Raw genomic sequence first — 22,785 nt, forward strand, 5'->3', positions numbered from 1 at the left:
AATGTCCAACCTAAACCTCCCTTGCTGCAATTTAAGCCCATTGCTTCTTGTCCTATCCTTGGAGGTTAAGAAGAACAATTCTTCTCTCTCCTCCTTGTAACAACCTTTTATGTACTTGAAAACTGCTATCATGTCCCCTCTCAGTCTTCTCTTCTCCAGACTAAACAAACCCCATTTTTTCAATCTTGCCTCATAGGTCATGTTTTCTAGACCTTTAATCATTTTTGTTGCTCTTCTCTGGACTTTCTCCAATTTGTCCACATCTTTCCTGAAATGTGGCGCCCAGAATGGGACACAATACTCCAGTTGAGGCCTAATCAGTGCAGAGTAGAGCAGAAGAATTACTTCTCGTGTCTTGCTTACAACACTCCTGCTAATACATCTCAGAATGATGTTCACATTTTTTGCATCAGTGTTACACTGTTGACTCATATTTAGCTTGTGGTCCACTATGACCCCCAGATCCCTTTCCGCAATACTCCTTCCTAGGCAGTCGTTTCCCATTTTGTATGTGTGCAATGGATTGATCCTTCCTAAGTGGAATATTTGCATTTGTCCTTATTGAATTTCATCCTGTTTACTTCAGACCATTTCTCCAGTTTGTCCAGATCATTTTGAATTATAATCCTATCCTCCAAAGCACTTGCAACCCCTCCCATCTTGGTATCATCCATTGTACTCTGTATGCTAGAAGCTCGGACTGGACAACAGGCAATGGCTCAATCGATGATTGCTCTGTTCTGTTCATTCTCTCAAAAGCATCTGGCACTGGCCACTGTCGGAAGACAGGTTACTGGGCTAGATGGACCAATGTGCCGACCCAGTATGGCCATTTTTATGTTCTTCTGTTAAATGTTTAGTAGTGCTACTCCAGGGTGGGAAGGGCAAGTTAAATTGTTCCTCCTTACCTAAGCTCCCTCTAGCCCAGAGGTGGGCAAACTACGGCCCATGGGCCACATCCGGCCCGTGGGACTGTCCTGCCCGGCCCCTGAGCTCCTGGCCTGGGAGGCTAGCCCCCTCACTGTCCCCCCTGCTGCGCAGCCATGCCGCCACATGGGCATCACTCTGGGCAGCGGTGCTGTGTGCTCATGCAGGGCAGCGTGGCAGTGTGTCTGGCTCCAGCTGGGTGGCGCGGCTGCCAGACATGCTACTCTGAGCAGCATGGTAAGGGGACCAGGGCTGGGGGGTTGGATATGGGGCAGGGGGTCCCGGGGGGTAGTCAGGGGACAGGGAGCAGAGGGCAGTTGGATAGGGCAGAGGTTCAGGGGGGGGGCAGGGGAAAGGGAACGGGGGAGTTAGATAGGGGGTGGGGTCCCGGGGGGCGGTTAGGAGCGGGGGTCCTGGGAGGGGGCAGTCAAGGGACAAGGAACGGGGGGGGGGGGGTGGATGGGGAGGGTTCTGAGGGGGGCAATCAGGCTGTGGGAAGTGGGAGGGGTCGGATAGGGGGTGGGGGCCAGGCTGTTTGGGGAGGCACACCCTTCCCTACCCGGCCCTCCATACAGTTTCGCACCCTGATGTGGCCCTCGGGCCAAAAAGTTTGCCCACCCTGCTCCAGCCTGTTCCTTTCAATATGGCAGCTGCCATCCTGGTATCCCCTTGGCTTATGGAATTGCAAACTCATCAAGAAGCTAGCAAAAAAGAGTCTCCGGTACCATCTGTGAGCTTGCCAGTCTCCTGGATTCCTCTCAATCAGGCTTCAGGCCAGAACATGGCATAGAGACAGCACTTATTTTTCTGGTGTATGATCACCTCCTGTCCATAAGACATTGAAAGTACACCCATATTCATCTTGCTCTGACCTCTCTGTGGCATTTGGTTCACCCAGTCACCAAATAATCCTGGCTCAAATCCAAGAAACTGCAGGGGTTAACAAACACCCTGGATCAAAATATCTCAGGTCCTTCTCCAACTCAAGCTAGATGGCTGCCAAAGACTCAAAAAGTAATAGCAATTTTTTTTTTAAGTACATCAGAAGCAGGAAGCCGGCTAAACAACCAGTGGGGCCCCTGGACAATCGAGGTGCTAAAGGAGCACTCAAGGATGATAAGGCCATTGCAGGGAAACTAAATCAATTCTTTGCATAGGTCTTCACGGCTGAGGATGTGAGGGAGATTCCCAAACCTGAGCCATTCTTTTTAGGTGACAGATCTGAGGAACTGTCCCAGATTGAGGTGTCATTAGAGGAGGTTTTGGAACAAACTGATAAATTAAACAGCAAAAAGTCACCAGGACGAGATGGTATTCACCCAAGACTTCTGAGGGAACTCAAATGTGAAATTGCAGAACTACTAACTACTACTACTAACTACTGTAGTCTGTAACCTATCATTTAAATCAGCTTCTGTACCAAGTGACTGGAGGATAGCTAATGTGATGCCAATTTTTAAAAAGGGCTCCAGAGATGATCCCGGCAATTACAGGCCTGTAAGCCTGACTTCAATACCGGGCAAACTGGTTGAAACTATTGTAAAGAACAATATTGTCAGACATACAGATGAACATAATTTGTTGAGGAAGAGTTAACATGGTTTTAGTAAAGGGAAATCAAGCCTCACCAATCTACTAGAATTCTTTGAGGGGGTCAACAAGCATGTGGACCAAGGGGATCCAGTGGATAGTGTGTACTTAGATTTTCAAAAAGCCTTTGACAAAGGCTCTTATGCAAAGTAAGCTGCCACGGGATAAGAGGGAAGGTGCTCTCATGGATTAGTAACTGGTTAAAAGATAGGAAACAAAGGATAGGTATAAATGGTGAGTTTTCAAAATGGAGAGAGGTAAATAGTGGTGTCCCCCCGGGGTGTGTTCTGGGACCAGTCCTATTCAACATATTCATAAATGATCTGGAAAAAAGGGGTAAACAGTGAGGTGGCAAAATCTGCAGATGATACAAAATTACTAAAGATAGTTAAGGCACAGGCAGACTGCGAAGAGCTACAAAAGGATCTCTCAGAACTGGGTGACTGGGTAACAAAATGGCAGATGAAATTTAATGTTGATAAATGCAAAGTAATGCACATTGGAAAGCATAATCCCAACTATACATATAAAATGATGGGGTCTAAATTAGCTGTTACCACTCAAGAAAGATCTTGGAGTCATTGTGGATAGTTCTCTGAAAACATCCACTCAATGTGCAGTGGCAGTCAAAAAAGCAAACAGAATGCTGGGAATAATTAAGAAAGGGATAGATAATAGGACAGAAAATATATGTTTCCTCTATATAAATCCATGGTACGCCACATCTTGAATAATGTGTGCAGATGTGGTTGCCCCATCTCAAAAAAGATATATTGGAATTGGAAAAGGTTCAGAAAAGGGCAACAAAAATGATTAGTGGTATGGAACAGATTCTGTATGAGGAGAGATGGATAAGACTGGGACTTTTCAGCTTGGAAAAGAGACGGCTAAGGGGAGATATGATTGAGGTCTATAAAATCATGACTGATGTAGAAAAAGTACATAATGAAGTATTGTTTACTACTTCTCATAACACAAGAACTAGGGGTCACCAAATGAAATTAACAGACAACAGGTTTAAAACAAATAAAAGGAAGTATTTCTTCACACAATGCACAGTCAACCTGTGGAACTCCTTGCCAGAGGATGTTGTGAAGGCCAAGACCATAACAGGGTTCAAAAAAGAAATAGATAAATTCATGGAGGATAGGTCCATCAATGGCTATTAGCCAAGATAGTCAGGGATACAACTCCATGTTCTAGGTGTCCCCAGCCTCTGTTTGCCAGAAGCTGGGAATAAGCGACAGGGGATGGATCGCTTGATGGTTACCTGTTCTGTTTATTCCCTCTGGGGCACCTAGCACACTGGTCACTGTCGGAAGACGGGATACTGGGCTAGATGGACCTTTGGTCTGACCCAGTAGGGCCATTCCTATGGGCAATGGTCCCTTCCTTTCCCATATTATTCAACATCCATAGGAAGCCAGTGGCAGAGCTGGTGAAACAATACAGACTGTAATGCCAGCACCACCTGGATTATACCCAGCTTGTATGTCTCCTTTATGTCAAATGTAAACAGTACTGGCTTCCAGCTTTCCCAATGCCTAGCTGAAATCAGCGCCAGGATGAAGAGCAATTGGCTAAGTCTGAACCCAGAGAAGAATTGAGGCAATGCTGAGAAAGAGAGGGAAGAGCTCTAAAGGACTTGTTATAGCGGTAACAACTCCCTCAATTGTGAACATCTGCTCTCAGATTGTTCAGTCAGATCACAGCCTTGGGGTTCTTTTGGACTCCTCGAAGCTACTGGATGGTCACATAGCTATGGTGCCAAAAAATACCCATTGTAGTGGCTCATAGACTGCTCTCCACCCTATCGGATACAAACCTGGACAGTGATTCCCACACTGGTGACCTCCAGACTTGATTATTGCAACTCATATCTAGAAACAAAGCGACATACTGATATTCACAGCCCTCTCTGAGGCTGGCCCTAACCACCTGACAACTAACCTTTCCCTGTCAGAACTGACTGCTGTATTTTGAGCCAGTTGAAGCAGTCAGTCTGCTTAGTAACACAGATCATTGTGAACACATCATCCCAGCATTCCGCTATCTGCAGTGACTATCCACTGAATACAGAGTCCAGTTCAAGTCACATGTTCTGATATTCACAGCCCTCTCTGAGGCTGGCCCTAACCACCTGACAACTAACCTTTCCCTTCCCAACCATGACCTCCCATGACAGCTACATTCCCCTGGAGCAATTAAAATGCCCACCAACAGGAGGCAGCGTATGAGTGCAGGGGACAGAACTTTCACAGAAGCCAGATCCAGATCAGGGAACTCCCTCCCTCAGGAAATAATAGTGGACGCAGGAATAACCATTTTCAGAACCAGATGCAAAAAACTCTTTTCTTCAACTTTTTGAGGGAGAACCAAGTTCATCACAAGCATACATACATAGAAAATAATCATGCTCTTTCTCCTACAGAGAGAGAGTGATTGTTATTCTTATTTTTAAATACTTAGGAAGCCCAGTGGTATTATGGTGATAATATAATAGATATATTAGAGAGGTCTTCAGCCTCTCTTCCACCCCCCCCAGCTCCTTTCCATCGGCCCTCAAGTATGCTACTGTATCTCTAATCCTAACAATCCCTCCCTTGATCTCACTTGCTTCTCCAGATACTGCCACATCTCCCTCCTTCCCTTTGCCTCCCAGCTCCTTCAGTATACTGTCTTTACCCAGTGCCTTTACTTCCTCACCTCTCAGATCCCTTGCAATCAGAACCTAGGAACTGGGTTAGACCAATGGTCCATCTAGCTCAGTATCCTGTCTTCTGACAGTGGTCAATGCCAGGTGCTCCAGAGGGAATGAACAGAACAGACAATCAGCAAGTGATCCACCCCCTGTTGTCCACTCACAGCTTCTGACAATCAGAGACTAGGGACACCTAGAACATGGGGTTGTATCCCTGACTATCTTGGCTAATGGCCACTGATGGACCTATCCTCCATGAACTTTTCTTTTTTGAACCACGCTGTAGTTTTGGCCTTCACAGCATTCCCAGTCAAGAAGTTTCATAGGTTGTGTGTGTTGCATGAAGAAATACTTCCTTTCATTTGTTTTAAACCTGCTGCCTATTAATTTCATTGGATGACCCCAGTTCTTATGTTATTTGAAGGAATAAAAAAAACCTACTCCCTTATTCACTTTCTCCACACCATTCATGATTTTATAGACCTCTATCATATCCCCTCTTAGTCATCTCTTTTCGAGCTGAATTCAGTTTCTACCCTTATTACAGTACTGATGCTGCTCTTAAGAAAGTTACTGATAACCTCCTCCTGGCCAGATCCATGAGCATCTTTATAAATATCCTCCATGAACTGTTTGTCACTTGCAATAAAGTTTATCACGCTTTCCTCCCCCAATCAGCTTTCTCCCAGGTGTGGGTTTGAGATTTTGCTTTTCTGGTTCTCCTTTAACCTTTCCATCTGATTCCTTAGCGGGTCTCCCTCCTTTCTTCTTTATTTTCCCCCTGTCCTGCTGTCTTCCCCCAGGATAGATCCACCCAGCCCATTCAACCGTCTATATGAGATACATTGAAGACTTGCCTTTTCTCCAGATATCTGCAATTCTGCATTAGAGCTTTGTGTGGAACTTTATTAGGGTACACGATACTTGGGAATGGTGCGACAGACATGAATAAGGACCCTGGGAGACTCTTCCCCAACCGCTGGTGAGCCACACTCTTCAGCAAATGACTTACTTTCAGTGCTTTGAAGATAACCCCAGGTTGTCGTGGGGAACGGGTGGTATTGTTCTCCAACTGGTACTCCACAGCTCTCCTAAGTCCCGAGAAGTCTGTGGGGGGATTGTAAGTCCTCGTTCCCTTGTAGTGGATTGAGCTGAAGGCTTCGGGGAAGCGGCTCAGTTTCCGGAAGCGTTCCTGGATGAGTTTTTCAGGTGCCTCAGAGGGGTGATCTAAACCCATTCAAAAGCAGTAACAGGTGTATTAACAACTGCTGGTTTAGCATAACACTATTTAACAACCAGGAAGTGCTTTAACAACGCAAAGTGCTATACTCACATTCCTAACTACTCCTCACCACTCTTCTGTGATGCAGATAAACAAGTATTCCCCATTTGACACATGGGCAGAATGAAACATTTTCAAAAGTCACCTCTGTTTTGGATACAGTGTTAGCCCCCTACAACCGAAGTTGAGAGCTGCTTAGCACAGCTAAAACTGAAATCAATGGGAACTGTGGGTGGTCAGCATCTCTGAAAGTCTGGGCTTACTGGTCTTAAAACTGGGCACCCAAAATTAGAGGCCAATTTGACATATCTGACATAAAAAAACAAACTTTATGCTAAAGTGTGATAGAACTCAGCAGTTCCTGGCTCCGGGCCACTAGGCCATACCGTGAAAGGTTTAGCGTTAGTGCCTTCATTCCCACCACTCCTTATATGTTCATTCTACGCGCAGACCCTATGGCAGGAAAGGGAGTGTCTAGGTCTACTCTCACCCAGAAAAAACAAGCAACACAGAATTAGCAATTTCAGGTCAGACCAACAGTCTACCAACTCCTAGAACATGCTTCCAGCAATGGCATATGGTGTATGCTTCATAGGAAGGCAAATCCCCACCCCTTTTAAAAAAACACAACTCAGACATCCCAACATTGTCCGTCAAGCTGGACAACTGTGCGTTGCTGCATACGGTGTGTGTTAGGGGGGTGGATTCCCTTCTGGCTTCCACAGAGATCAGCTGATGCTCTGAAGTATATGTTTTTAATACCCTGCCTTTGTGCATATAACTACAACTGACATTATTGGTCATAAAATTAACCAGCTACAGCATTTGACTCTGACCTCCTCAGGCAGTAAATTCCAGCAGCTAATTACATGCTGTGTGAAATCCTGCTTCCTTATTTGTTCTACATTTACCTACCAAGGTGAGACGGTGATGCCATTTTTATATAGCCACTTTGTTGCTTAAAAATACATTCTGAAAAATAACTGTAGGGAGATGCTGGGCTGAGTTCCTTGTTTTTTCTATTTGCCGAGGGCCTTGTCGTCAGCAAACACCCACCCTGAAGAAGCCAGCAACAATATTGTTGGCCTGCAGGGAGTTGCTGTGGTCTTGCACAGCAGGGCACTTCTGGATGTACACAAACAGAAGGAAGCTAAACCCCATCTGCACTGATGTAGCCAGGTGCACTGACCAGGGCTCCCCCCAACATATTAGAGCGTGGTCGGGGTGGGCAAAGCCAAAACAGGCTTTAGTGTACACTTTGAAAGAGTAGGTGAACTCCTGGTCCCTTTGAAGTCAATCACAAAACGCCCACTGACTTCAATGGAGCTAGGATTTCACTCATAGATTTGTAAACAAGCACTATGACTTAAATATGCTTAGTCTGGCATGCAATGAACCAAGTTAAAATGCTGAAGAAGGAAATAGACAGTGGTGAGAAATGACAACATAGTGGTGCTGACATCATGTAAGGCATTGAAGGAAAACCTACTGGCAATATTGCGTATTTTGAGCGACTCCCATAGGAAGAAGCAGGACAACCCACCAGCCATTGGCGACCACACACTCAGTCTGTTTCCTAGAATTAATGCCTGCCTAGGAATGGTACCAATCCCCAGAAATCCCAGTGCCCAGGGAAGGGTGCAGGTTTATAAACAAGTCCATTTCATACCTCTTACCCATTTCGTTCTGTAAGTATGATCTGTTTCATTTATTTTTGTGACAGGGTCCTCTACATCCCTATTATAATGTTAGGGTCCCCACTTTCACTTTGCCTTGTTCTATTACCCATCTTCATGGTCCAATGCCACAGTCACTGTCCTATGTTGAGGAGGATCACAGGAGACTCCCTTCAGGACTAATCAGTGTTGATCATTAACTGGCTAACTGGGTTGCTACCCTGTGACATAAATCCCTCACTCCACCATCAGAGCATAGCATGCTGCCTCTGCAGACCCTCTGCCAGCCTGAAACATGAGCAAGACCAGACTTTCACCCAGATCTTCCACATGGCAGTCCAATTAACAAATAACATTTAGCTATATTTTGATTCACTGTTTCTTTCTCTCTACTCACCGGAGCCCAATAGCTTGGTGTGCACAGTCTCATGGAAGATAATGACTGCAGGACCCAGAGTGGACAAAGGAACATCCAAGCCACAGCGGGCTGTGGTTGCCTTCAGCTCCTTAGTGAAATGTTTCAGGTAGGCCTCTGAAGCATCCCCAAGGAATTTGAAGAGGTCATTGTGGAGTCTGTCAGCATGCGTACGGTAGATGACAAGGTCAGAAACGGCCAGGACCTTCAGAAGCAGCCGCGTTCTCTGGCTCACGTTTACTGTGGCCCCAAGCAGACCTTCTGTGTCAATCACCACCACTTTGCAGACTGGGTCATAGGCTGCCCATACACCGACCGTGCAGGATTCTTGAGCTGGCGATGTCTTAAAAACCTCATGACCACAGAAGAAAGTGTGGTTAAGGGTGTGTGACTTGCCATCCCCAGTGTTCCCAAAGATGGACACCACCTTCAAGTGTTGGTCAGGCTTGCAGTCCAGTTTCTTAATAAAGTCTTCTTCATTCATCACCTTCCAAAATAAGAAAATTACAACATTATAGATGGGAAACTAGAGAAGACAACACTAAAAACAGAGCTGGCTTCAGGGCTCACAGGGTTCGTGAGGATGAGCAACTTCCATTTAGGTCCTTTATAAACCTTACAAACATACAGGAGTCCCAGGCAAAATTTTCAAAAACACCAAAGTGTTGTAGGTGCCTAAGTCCCATTGACTTTTAATGGGACCCAGGCTTCTAAGTCATGTAGGTGCTCTTGCCCTCCATCATCAGTGGCCAAATGACAGCTCCTCCATATCCTATCACTAATTCTCCAAGCACCCCGGAGCAATACATCTTATGGGATGAGTAGAAAGAAAAAAAAAAAGCCAGAGATTTAGATCCACACTTCTGAAGTGGATTAAAGCAATTTTTAAAGCAGGCTTTTCAAAACTGCAAGACAGACCGGATATTCCACCTTGTAATATACTTGACTAGGCCTTTTTTTTTTTTAAGCCACAAAAGTTTGAAAAACAAAACAAAACAAAAAACACATCATCTGGCCTTCAATACATCTGGTTTCCGGGGCTTTTACTTAGGATAAGTGAGACTTGTCATACTATTTAATGGCAGATTGTGAGACATTTCTGTTCAGATAGCACAACAATGGGGCTCAGATAAAAGAGATGATCAGATAGACAAGGCAGGCTCATCTTAAATCCTAATTTTAGTTGGAAAATAACAGTGCTTTAGAGTTCAAAGTTTTTGTCCTGCTGAAGGTCTGATTATTGTAGTTTGCCATGTGTGTTCACATAGGGACAAGGCATCCTTCCTTCAATAGGTGTTTGCTCAAGACAATTTGTGTCACAAGAAGAGCAAAATAAAAACACTTACTGAGAGGGATTAAATTCAGTTCATTCCCCCCTTCACTCCTCCCATGGAGTTCCCTTCAATAGCGAAGGGCCGGATTTCCCTTCTACTGGCCACTAACTTCTGGAGGCCTGGGTGATCTCCAAGGAAAAGGAATAGAAAAGATTTCTTCCCATATGCTACTTCTCTCACAAGTGTCCCAAAACTCCCCTCCCCTGCAGGCCAGTATGGTTGGAACATCTCAGAACACAGGATCCACAGAGGTCAGGAGGCAGTCAATGGATTCTTTGAATAGGTTTATTCTTAGATCACTGATTCAGGTTCTAAAGCCCCACCCTGCTATGGTGAAATCTGTGAGCAAGATGTAGACTGTACATTAAAATAAAGAGAGTCTGTGTTCGAGGGAAAGGCTTGGAACGGCATTCAGAAGGAGAAATTATAGAGTATGGGGCCAGGATAGTTACAGGCAGCCTCACAACATGAGGGAAGGAAGGAAACCATCCAGAAGCACCTCTCCTTCTCATCCATGCCTTTACATGGAGTTATCAGGCTTTCCAGGGACAGAGTGGGAAGGACGAAGGCACACCCGGGTTTTAGCTGGGGGCAGGAGTGTGCCTGTTTTTGACAGCTGTGTGTTTAAGGGACAGCTTCAAATGCTCAAGTATATTGTGACTGATTAAGACAATTGCCTCTGTAAGGCTCAATGCAGAAGCCTGGCTCTTTAAAAACATCTGCTAGGTTTCCTACTTCAGCCCTTTTCCGAGGACGCCAGTCTTTAAAGAAAAAATAATCTGTCCTTAACCCCTCCCTCCCTCTGCCCCAGAAGCTAGCACTAACCATAGTGCCTGACTATTACGGCCTCGGCACTCCCTGGAGGCCAGATGGGCAACAGCTTTGTTAATACAACTGCTTAACTATTGGCTGGGCAACCAAGTGGGGATATTTCAGTGTCTTTGGTTACATGGGGTCAAGATGTCTGGTCTGGGATGTCTGGGTCTGGGGGAGGATCAGCAATGTTGGCAGCATGAAGGCACTAGAGAGAGGGAGAGGAGGCCAGCTCCATACAGAATTCCCAGCAACAGGTTTGTAATTCATTAGGGGCCTGATCCTGGACCAGACCCTCACTGGGTAGGGGCAGTGAGCCCCAGCACCTCTTTCATTACAAATTAAGCACTGGGCAGGGGCATTAATGTGATATGAATCTGCATAGCTCCAATGTTACTGTTCAGCACGCACTCTTCTAAAATTACACCATGCTAGTGACCTGAACACTGAACTGTTTCACCTCTTTCCAATGCACTGAATACACTTGGGCATCCCTAGAGAATACAACACAACTGTGTAAAATCCAGCCACAGCAACTGGCTCACCAATTTCCCCTCCCAGATTTGGTCCATTTATGCCAGCCAATGACAATTGTTAAGCTTCATCCCAACTGAAAGCAATGAAGATCTAGAACTCAAATGCTTGCTTGCTCCCCTTTTTTGGGGAGGCTAAAGAGGCACAGATCTGCCACGGTGAACAACAGCATCTCCTGGTGTTGATGCCAAGGCCTAGGTGGTGGCAGCCCATCTAATACAAACACAGCTGTGGAAATTTCTCATGCTGCATAACACCACACCTCTAAAGTGACAATATCAGGGGACACGGGGCGGGGGGAACAAAACCACACCCATAAATGACACTGCAACATCTGATTTCAGAGAAAGAACTGCACAAACCTGTCTAAAAAGTGTGGCCTTTTCCTTAGCCCTAGTCCCCCTGCCCATAGTGCTCTTTCTTCCCTTTTGCCATTGGAGATTAATTTACAGCTTTATTATACTTAGAGATCATAACTGATAAACACACTCTTCTACCTCTAATAAAAAGAAATCTTATCTTATTCCCCATATCACAGGTTATAACCACGTTTAGTCTTATTTTCGGTATAAGTATTTATGATTATTTGCATTTGTGTTAATAATTGTCATATACTTACATAAAAGCCCCTCTCTAACATGCACTTTTGATGACATCCCCTGAGTGGGTTGTTAATGGGTTTGAATGTGGAACCTTCAGCACTAAAAGCATGAAACTCTACCACTACAGTTAAAGGGATCACTTCTGTAGCTGGTAGGATCAGTAGACTCTTATCCTTCTGTGTGGATCAGCCACCAGACTGGGACAAAGATCCATAGTGCTAATGTGGTTCATGTTTGGCTCACTTGTCACTTGTAGAGGGAATTATATACTCAGAAATTTATAACACCTAATCTAATAACATGAGACTTGAGCAATAATAAAAGCAAAGCCATCAAAAAGGCAAGAGAACTATTAACATAACTTCTCTTGATCATCCTGAGGACATGAAACATAGACTGTCAAAAAACTTGGATATTAACTTGTCTGGAAGTTAAGTACACTGTTTTGAACTTTACCCAATAAAGGGCCTGATCCAAAGCCCACTGAAGTCAACATATATCTTTCCACAGATTTATGGGCCATATGAACTGATGGGATCAGGGAGAAGGTAAAAAGATAGCCCAAGACTCCTAAGATGAACCTCCTATCCATGAATTTCTTGAAACCAATCTCATTCATTAACAATACATGTTAAAATTCATGTACAAAACCCATAAAATGAAAACATTCTCAATGACTGGCACCCAAACAACCTTAACTCTGACCCACAGACAAAACACTCACAATGACTACTACATCTAAATTAGTCTTATCCATTTTTCACAGAACTTTCTCCTCTCAGAACTGTGCATAGGACCTTTTATGTCTTACTCTTATTCATGCAAAGGTTGTACAAAGCCTTCCTGTTCATAAGCCATACACAATTCACAAAATCAACAATGCTTCATATGATATTCAGGTAGTGTTGTATTGATAGTCTTGAACTGAAGTTTGGAATTCTATTAGTTTGAATTGTATTGATTGTTGCTTTTTAAATCCTACTCTTTGACTGGGTTCATTTTGGCCCAGCATTTCTGGTGACTAAAACTTAAAAGTGTTGGCAATCTATAGTTTTAGATGCCAAACGTATAAAACATCAAATCTATCATTCAACAGACTTTTTTGACAACCAATATACCACAACATCCCCCAACATACAACCACTGCATCGCTTAAAAGTGTATATTTAAAAAACAAAACAAAACAAAAAACAGAAATCAATGGAAAAATAAATGACAAGATTCCTGGCAGTGTGTTCAAATATGTGTCATATATATCAGTTTTCAAATATCTGCAATAAATCAATGTCTAGAAAAAAAAGAGCAAAAATAAATGAATCACAAAAGGACTTCTTTCATTCTGAAAATTACTGGGTTTTTTTTAAAGTTATGCAATACAAACCATTCTATTTCTACACTTCTAAAAATCATTTTTAAAACAGGTAATACCTACATAAATTCAGACCAATGGCTCTTTCAACTAAAGTCAGAGTGGGAAAGAGTCAAATTAAGCTTTATAATGGAACAGCAGTTGCAATTTTAATTGTGTGGTCTCAACCAGTGCCTCCATAACAGACAGCACGGAACTTTTGAAATGCAGAAGTCAGGCATTTTTAAGCAGCGAATCTCAGAAAGGGTTAGCATTTAAATCATAGAAGTTGGAAATCAAAGAGATCCAGTCCATCTCTCCCAAGGCAGCATGGCTCGCTGTGATACTAATGTTTTGGCCATTTCAGTTTTAAATTATTCAAACTACAGGGCTCCATCCAGGGCTGGATTAAGGCTGAAGCACTACAGACCCAGGCCTAAAATGCCAGCTCCTGGAATCAGGCAATGAAATCAGAATCTCAGCTTTCCTTGGGGGAAAAAAAAACCCAAAATCTAGGCCATATGGTTGTGAATTAAAGTCTGAAAATATGAACAGAGCATAACAGATGGAATGATATCTGTCTGGTTCTGCAAACTGAAAGAATGGCTCTAAGAGGTGTGAACTACTCCATGCATCTCAGTGCTTTGGGAAGCCCCACCAGTACCACCCAACGGAGGAAACTGTGCCATGAGACAAGCACAGTAAGCCCACCCACCAACCCCAATGTACCTCAGCTGTTGGGATAGTTACTGGGGGACCCCATGCTCCTGCCCCTACACCTCCAGAGGGGACTCCTGTTGGTGTCCTCACTGCCCCTCAGTGGAGGGGAGCAGGGGAAAGTCCCTGTTGTCACTCCAGGAGAAAGGGATTCTCTACAAGGGGAGGGAGCCCTTCCTCTGCCATGCCACTCCAAGTGGAATGCAGGACCATGGAATGTGGATGGGGCCACAGTGGGGCCTCTATGTTATGGTGCGCCTAGGGACTCAGGCCTTAATTCAACCCTGTTTCCACCACTCCTTTCCAGCTTTCAAATGCCTCAGAGACTAGAGATTCCATTCTTAGCAGGCAGTGTGACAAGTGGGCCAGAAGGATCAAAGCTGAGCGTTTAGTCTAAAAGGTAATCTGTAGATTTGATTTCCTACTCAGTTTATCTAATGTCAGGTTTCAGAGTAACAGCTGTGTTAGTCTGTATTCGCAAAAAGAAAAGGAGTACTTGTGGCACCTTAGAGACTAACCAATTTATTTGAGCGTGAGCTTTCGTGAGCTAATATTTCTTCTTTCTTGTCATGAGATTTTTGCTAATGTGAAAAGTCTTTCCAAAAGGGTTATGCAAAGTAGTTAATTTATAAAATCAAGTATTCCTTAGTTACAATTAAAATCTAATTTTTCATAGTGAATTACGCCCTGATCCTGCAAACACTTCTGCACATTTAATTTTATAGTACCCTAAGTAGTCTCATAGACTTCAATAGGACTAATAAAGATAGGTAACCATGGGCACAAGTGTTTGCAGGAACAAGGCCTTATACCATCATAGGCCCTAATTCTGAGAGAGAGCCCAGGCAGTGGGGAGGGAAGGGAACAAAAGAGGCTTTAAATCAACTTTGTGCCTCTAGAATTCTATATGTGGCCCCCACAGCTGCCTATGGGCCACTGTCAGCCCAGAACAGTCAGAGCACAGTATTAGGATATAGATATTCAGGCCTGTCTGTAAAGGCCTATACTCTAAGAATTTAAGTGTATTCTTATCACTTGGCTAGTTATAGAGGTACAAAAGAGAATCAAAATCACTGTCTGCCGGTGTAAGGGCCTTTTCTTACTGTGACAGTCTGAGGCCCTGTTCTTAGGCTAAGGCCTTTGGCTAAGCAACAGAGGCAGCCATAAGCTGGGAAGGGAACGGTCACATCCTCACATTCCAAACTAGTCACACTGAAATAAGGTGCTATTGGGCTGTTAGGATACAATCCTGTCCTGATAGTGCCTATCACCTCCAGAGAAAGGGAAGTGCCTAGAAAATGTAAAAGGAAACTTAGTTTGATAGCATCCTGTCTGGCAAGAACTCACTTATCAATAGCTGGGATGTGAAATTCTCACTTCTGTATTGTTTTGTCATTATAGTTCCCACTTTGCTATTGTTTGTCTGTATTATCTATGTCTGGTTCTGTGATTGTTTCTGTCTGCTGTATAATTAATTTTGCTGGGTGTAAACTAATTAAGGTGGTGGGATATAATTGGGTACATAATCATGTTACAATGTTAGGATTGGTTAGTTAAATTTCAGGAACATGATTGGTTAAGGTATAGCAAAGCGGAAGTCAAGTTTTACTATATAGTCTGCAGTCAATCAGGAAGTGTGTGGGTGGGGGAGATGGGAACAGGGAATGGGGGTAAGGAAATTGGAATCATGTTTTGCTAACTGGGGAAATGGGAACAGGGAATGGGGGTAAGGAAATTGGAATAATGTTTTGCTAAGGGCAGGAATGGGAACAGGGACACAGGTGTAAGGCTCTGTGGTGTCAGAGCTGGGAAGGAGGATACTAAGGAAGGAAACTGGAATCATGCTTGCTGGAAGTTCACCCCAATAAACATCGAATTGTTTGCACCTTTGGACTTCGGGTATTGTCGCTCTCTGTTCATGCGAGAAGGACCAGGGAAGTAAGTGGGTGAAGGAATAAGCCCCCTAACACACAGCTCACTCCAGCCATGCCCCTTCCCACCATTAACTCTCCCCTTGTGCTAGGGGCTGCAAGGAGTTGCATAGGACTGTTCCACCAGGGAAGCCCCCTTACGCTGAGGGTATCCCTAAGGGGAGGCCACTGTACCCTCTTTTTGCCTATGGAATGGTGTAAAGAGAGAATCAGGACCATCTTTATTCTTAGAATGAAAATTGTTCAGGGTGGAGGCAGTAGCTTCATGTGTGTTTGTACAGCTCCTAGCACAATGCAATCCTGATTGGCGCAGCTGGGCATTTAAAAAAATAACGTAACTTTATTATTGAAAAGTACAGGCTGCCCACGCATGGAACATGAGACTGTTGGGCTCTTGCCCATGAAAGGCAAGAAGGCAGGAGTAACAAAACCTTTTTTTACAAACTTTGGGCAAGCAATGGAGACTATGAATCCAATTTCAAAGGTCTTGAGGCACACCAGGCATATTGTGGGGAAAAACTATAAAGAGGACCCATTACCCTGAGACAGGATAGTAATTGGGAACCAAGCAATTACCAGGGAGGTTACATCCATAAGGGGCAGCTGTGTGGTACAAAACAGCTAACGAGCTTTCTAACAACTTCTGAAAGCAAGGTAGATAGATCCCCTTGTAACTGATCCCCTAGGTGGAGTACTCTTTTTTATTTTTGTGCTAATCTGAGAACAATGAATACTTCCTCTGCTCTGTGAGGAATCCAACCGGGTTATTTATTTTTCAGAACAGCTGACAAGAATGGAGCAGAAATGTTAATAATACTTTGTACTCATAGTATTCAGATTTCAGAGTGGTAGCCATGTTACTCTGTATCAGCAAAAAGAACGAGGAGTACTTCTGGCACCTTAGAGACTAACAAATTTATTTGAGCATAAGCTTTCATGTTGAAGGGTTCTCTGACTGATTTTTGAATGTTATCATTCTTGACATTTGATTTGTGTCCATTTATTCTTTTACATAGAGACTGTCCGGTTTGGCCAATGTACATGGCAGAGGGGCATTGCTGGCACATGATGGCATATATCACATTGGTAGATGTGCAGGTGAGCGAGCCTCTGATAGCGTGGCTGATGTGATTAGGTCCTATGATGGTGCCCCATGAATAGATATGTGGACAGAGTTGGCAACAGGCTTTGTTGCGAGGATAGGTTCCTGGGTTAGTTGGAAAACACTTCAATCTCCCCAATCACTCGATTACAGATCTAAAAGTCGCAATACTACAACAAAAAAACTTCAAAAACAGACTCCAACGAGAAACTGCTGAATTGGAATTAATTTGCAAACTGGATACTATTAAATTAGGCTTGAATAAAGACTGGGAGTGGATGAGTCATTACACAAAGTAAAACTATTTCCCCATGCTTATTTTTCCCCCTACTGTTACTCACACCTTCTTGTCAACTGTTGGAAATGGGCCATCCTGATTATCACTACAAAAGGTTTTTTTTTCTCCTGCTGATAATAGCTCACCTTAACTGATTACTCTCATTATAGCTGGTATGGCAACACCCATTTTTTCATGTTCTCTGTGTGTGTGTATATATATATATATATATCTTCCTGCTGTATTTTCCACTGCATGCATCCGATGAAGTGGGTTTTAGCCCATGAAAGCTTATGCCCAAATAAATTTGTTAGTCTCTAAGGTGCCACAAGTACTCCTCATTCTTTTTGCTCATAGTATTCAGAGTCCTTCTCAGACATTAATTTGGCCTCCCAATGTGCTGTGAGGAAAACAGGTATTATCACCCCCATTTTACTAATACAGACAGGGAGTCACAGGCAACTGAAGTGATTTGCCCAGTGGACAGTAAGTCAGTAACAGAGCCAAGAATAGCATCCAGTGGTCCTGACTCCTAGACATCTTTTCTAATTACTAGACAACACTCCCTCCATACTAACAAAGTTTAACTTCATTGTGGCGCAGAAGCATCTTATGCAAGGGCCTTTGATGGGTTGTATTTAAAGAAAAACCTGAGTGTCTCTGGATTAAGTTTAGAAGTGTGTGCAACAAGAGTGATGTAGTGGTGGGAGTCTGCTATAGACCACCGGACCAGGGGGATGAGGTGGATGAGGCTTTCTTCCGGCAACTCACGGAAGCTACTAGATCGCATGCCCTGATTCTCATGGGTGACTTTAATTTTCCTGATATCTGCTGGGAGAACAATACAGCGGTGCATAGACAATCCAGGAAGTTTTTGGAAAGCGTAGGGGACAATTTTCTGGTGCAAGTGCTAGGGGAGCCAACTAGGGGGGGCGCTTTTCTTGACCTGCTGCTCACAAACCGGGTAGAATTAGTGGGGGAAGCAAAAGTGGATGGGAATCTGGGAGGCAGTGACCATGAGTTGGTTGAGTTCAGGATCCTGACGCAGGGAAGAAAGGTAAGCAGCAGGATACGGACCCTGGACTTCAGGAAAGCAGACTTTGACTCCCTCAGGGAACAGATGGCCAGGATCCCCTGGGGGACTAACATGAAGGGGAAGGGAGTCCAGGAGAGCTGGCTGTATTTCAAGGAATCCCTGTTGAGGTTACAGGGACAAACCATCCCGATGAGTCGAAAGAAGAGTAAATATGGCAGGCGACCAGCTTGGCTTAATGGTGAAATCCTAGCGGATCTTAAACATAAAAAAGAAGCTTACAAGAAGTGGAAGGTTGGACATATGACCAGGGAAGAGTATAAAAATATTGCTCGGGCATGTAGGAAAGATATCAGGAGGGCCAAATCGCACCTGGAGCTGCAGCTAGCAAGAGATGTCAAGAGTAACAAGAAGGGTTTCTTCAGGTATGTTGGCAACAAGAAGAAAGCCAAGGAAAGTGTGGGCCCCTTACTGAATGAGGGAGGCAACCTAGTGACAGAGGATGTGGAAAAAGCTAATGTACTCAATGCTTTTTTTGCCTCTGTTTTCACTAACAAGGTCAGCTCCCAGACTGCTGTGCTGGGCATCACAAAATGGGGAAGAGATGGCCAGCCCTCTGTAGAGATAGAGGTGGTTAGGGACTATTTAGAAAAGCTGGACGTGCACAAGTCCATGGGGCCGGACGAATTGCATCCGAGAGTGCTGAAGGAATTGGCGGCTGTGATTGCAGAGCCCTTGGCCATTATCTTTGAAAACTCGTGGCGAACGGGGGAAGTCCCGGATGACTGGAAAAAGGCTAATGTAGTGCCCATCTTTAAAAAAGGGAAGAAGGAGGATCCTGGGAACTACAGGCCAGTCAGCCTCACCTCAGTCCCTGGAAAAATCATGGAGCAGGTCCTCAAAGAATCAATCCTGAAGCACTTAGAGGAGAGGAAAGTGATCAGGAACAGTCAGCATGGATTCACCAAGGGAAGGTCATGCCTGACTAATCTAATCGCCTTTTATGATGAGATTACTGGTTCTGTGGATGAAGGGAAAGCAGTGGATGTATTGTTTCTTGACTTTAGCAAAGCTTTTGACACGGTCTCCCACAGCATTCTTGTCAGCAAGTTAAGGAAGTATGGGCTGGATGAATGCACTATAAGGTGGGTAGAAAGCTGGCTAGATTGTCGGGCTCAACGGGTAGTGATCAATGGCTCCATGTCTAGTTGGCAGCCGGTGTCAAGTGGAGTGCCCCAGGGGTCGGTCCTGGGGCCGGTTTTGTTCAATATCTTCATAAATGATCTGGAGGATGGTGTGGATTGCACTCTCAGCAAATTTGCGGATGATACTAAACTGGGAGGAGTGGTAGATACGCTGGAGGGGAGGGATAGGATACAGAAGGACCTAGACAAATTGGAGGATTGGGCCAAAAGAAATCTGATGAGGTTCAATAAGGATAAGTGCAGGGTCCTGCACTTAGGATGGAAGAATCCAATGCACCGCTACAGACTAGGGACCGAATGGCTAGGCAGCAGTTCTGCGGAAAAGGACCTAGGGGTGACAGTGGACGAGAAGCTGGATATGAGTCAGCAGTGTGCCCTTGTTGCCAAGAAGGCCAATGGCATTTTGGGATGTATAAGTAGGGGCATAGCGAGCAGATCGAGGGACGTGATCGTTCCCCTCTATTCGACACTGGTGAGGCCTCATCTGGAGTACTGTGTCCAGTTTTGGGCCCCACACTACAAGAAGGATGTGGATAAATTGGAGAGAGTCCAGCGAAGGGCAACAAAAATGATTAGGGGTCTAGAGCACATGAGTTATGAGGAGAGGCTGAGGGAGCTGGGATTGTTTAGTCTGCAGAAGAGAAGAATGAGGGGGGATTTGATAGCTGCTTTCAACTACCTGAAAGGGGGTTCCAAAGAGGATGGCTCTAGACTGTTCTCAATGGTAGCAGATGACAGAACGAGGAGTAATGGTCTCAAGTTGCAATGGGGGAGGTTTAGATTGGATATTAGGAAAAACTTTTTCACTAAGAGGGTGGTGAAACACTGGAATGCGTTACCTAGGGAGGTGGTAGAATCTCCTTCCTTAGAGGTTTTTAAGGTCAGGCTTGACAAAGCCCTGGCTGGGATGATTTAACTGGGACTTGGTCCTGCTTTGAGCAGGGGGTTGGACTAGATGACCTTCTGGGGTCCCTTCCAACCCTGATATTCTATGATTCTATGAATATTTTCTACATACTGCATCATAAACTCTCTCTTAATCTAATCCCCTATGAGCCCAATGGGAAAGTGTGAAATAGGATGGGGGAGGGGGAAGGCAGGGAGTCAAGATCTCACTAGGAGGAATATGACAGTTCCAGTTTCATATGACCACCAAGCTACTCAGCCAATAGTGAGGAAAAAGCAATGGGAGGCACTGAGCTCCAAGGGCTGCTCCTGTACCTGCCTCTGAGGGTACGTCTACACAGCAATGTAAGCCTAGGGTTAGTGGGACTCACGTCAGCTGACCCATGTCAGGGAACCCTGGACTTGAGTACGTACACTGCATTTTAACCCTAAGGTAAGGGGTGTTAGATGGGGTGGGATCTGAGTTACCCAGGAAAGAATTTTCTGTAGTATCTGGCTGGTGAATCTTGCCCATATGCTCAGGGTTTAGCTGATTGCCATATTTGGGGTCGGGAAGGAATTTTCCTCCAGGGCAGATTGGAAGAGGCCCTGGAGGTTTTTCGCCTTCTTCTGTAGCATGGGGCACGGGTCACTGGCTGGAGGATTCTCTGCTCCTTGAAGTCTTTAAACCACGATTTGAGGACTTCAATAGCTCAGACATAGGTGAGGTTTTTTGCAGGAGTGGGTAGGTGAGATTCTGTGGCTTGCGTTGTGCAGGAGGTCAGACTAGACGATCATAATGGTCCCTTCTGACCTTAGTATCTATGAATCTATGACTTTCTGACGCGTGCTCAAATCAAGGGCTCTGGCATCCACACTGCAGTGCACAGACCTGAATCAAAGTAACCCTAGCCCAGAGCATCTAGCACACCCCTTCCCATGTCGACACACTAGCCTTACAAATGTGTTGTACTGTGGGAAAACTCTGCTGCCCACCCTTTTTCCTAACTGTGATGGGTGCTATTAATGGGACATATGGAGTCCAAAGTGTCCATATGGAGCTCATGGACTGCATAATTAGATCCTCTCGTGGCTGTCAGTAGAATGAACTACCATCTAATATGAGAATTGGGCTCTTCACCTCTAGGCTGAGTCACACTGGCAGGAAAATGCCCACGTGCTCCTGTCCTGAGGATAATTAGGCCATCAGGCTCCAGGGCTGTCAGACTATTCAAATGGAGCTTGGCAATTCTTAATTTTTAAAATGGGATGTTCCATGAAGGTGGTTTTAGTTGGTTGTTTTTTTATTTATTTGTGTGCGTGTGTGTTGAAGTTTGACATAAAAGGTAGGTTTCAGAGGAAAAAAACCACACACACCCGCCTCAGCCTGGCCCCTGCCAGCTCCGGAGCAGTGAAGTGCATCCCCAGGGCTTGGGATACAGTGTATTCCAGCACTCCCCCAGGATCCTTTATCCCTGCCCCCACTACACCCCAGAAGCTGTGGGCCTGGCTCCAACTCACCACCCTCACAGTGCCCGTGTGCCCCTTCACATGCAGCCCCAGGGAGGGCAGGGAAGGCCCAGGAGCAAAGGCCACAGAGTGGAGTGGGGAACCAGCAGCTGCCCTGCAGGGAGGGAGAGCAGCAGAGTTCCTGACTCAAAGCTGTGGGAGGGGTGACCCCCAACATTCTGGCAGCCGGGAGCTGTCTCCCACCCATCAGCTTTGCTCCCTGCTCCAGGCAAGCTCTGCTCAGCAGCGAGGAGGAAACGGAGCAGCTGCAACAGGAGGCTGCGGGGAGGTTTTGGGGCTGACTCCCACTCGCCTCCCTGATAATGCACGTGTCCCAGGCACTTCTGCACATGCAGCCCCAGGGAGAGTAGGGCAGGGGCAAAGAGCAGAGTGGGGATGTGCAGGGAAGGGGAGCAGCCAAGGTATTGGGGGTCATCCTCCCCCAGTTGTGCTGCTCCTTCTTCCTGCAGGGCAGCTGCTTAGTCCCCCCTCCGCTCTCTGGCCCTTGCTCCCAGGCCCTCCCTGGGGCTGTATGCACTGAGGCACCTGGGCTGTGCTCTTGTGACCAGAAAGCAGCTCTCTTCGATCAGAAGCTTTTTGCAGTCTCCACTGAAAACCCTGTAGGCTCTCTGATAAGGCACTTCCAGACCAGTGCTCAGCAGACAATGGGCTAACGCTGACCTAAGCTGCTGCCATTTGCAAAGAGATGTGTGGCTTCATTTTGCAATACAGTGCAAGAGACTGTACCACAGATTGTCAGCATAAAGAGGATTAAGTAAATTGCCCAAGGAACTCTGGGATACATCTGTGACCCGAATCAAACCGGAGCTGTGTGCACATATGAAAGCAATAGAGCTCAGACCTTAGATCCCAGCTTAACACAGGCTCAGACTTTCCAGCCTTG

General features: G+C 45.2%; 1 protein-coding gene across 4 annotated transcripts in view; it reads right to left on the reverse strand.

Moving 5' to 3' along the window:
• Nucleotides 1–22,785, reverse strand: part of ZFYVE1 (zinc finger FYVE-type containing 1) — a 60,311-nt gene that overhangs the window by 12,012 nt on the left and 25,514 nt on the right. For all 4 annotated transcript variants that reach the window (XM_043550218.1, XM_007055739.4, XM_037900338.2 and 1 more), the window contains exons 3-4: nucleotides 8,574–9,078; nucleotides 6,231–6,445 (exon numbers count right to left, since the gene is read on the reverse strand). In XM_043550218.1, the coding sequence (XP_043406153.1) occupies nucleotides 6,231–6,445; nucleotides 8,574–9,078 (720 nt within the window). The remainder of the gene's footprint in view (nucleotides 1–6,230; nucleotides 6,446–8,573; nucleotides 9,079–22,785) is intronic.

The sequence above is a fragment of the Chelonia mydas genome, chromosome 6 (genome assembly GCF_015237465.2).
Source record: "Chelonia mydas isolate rCheMyd1 chromosome 6, rCheMyd1.pri.v2, whole genome shotgun sequence".
Lineage (NCBI taxonomy): Eukaryota > Metazoa > Chordata > Testudines > Cheloniidae > Chelonia > Chelonia mydas.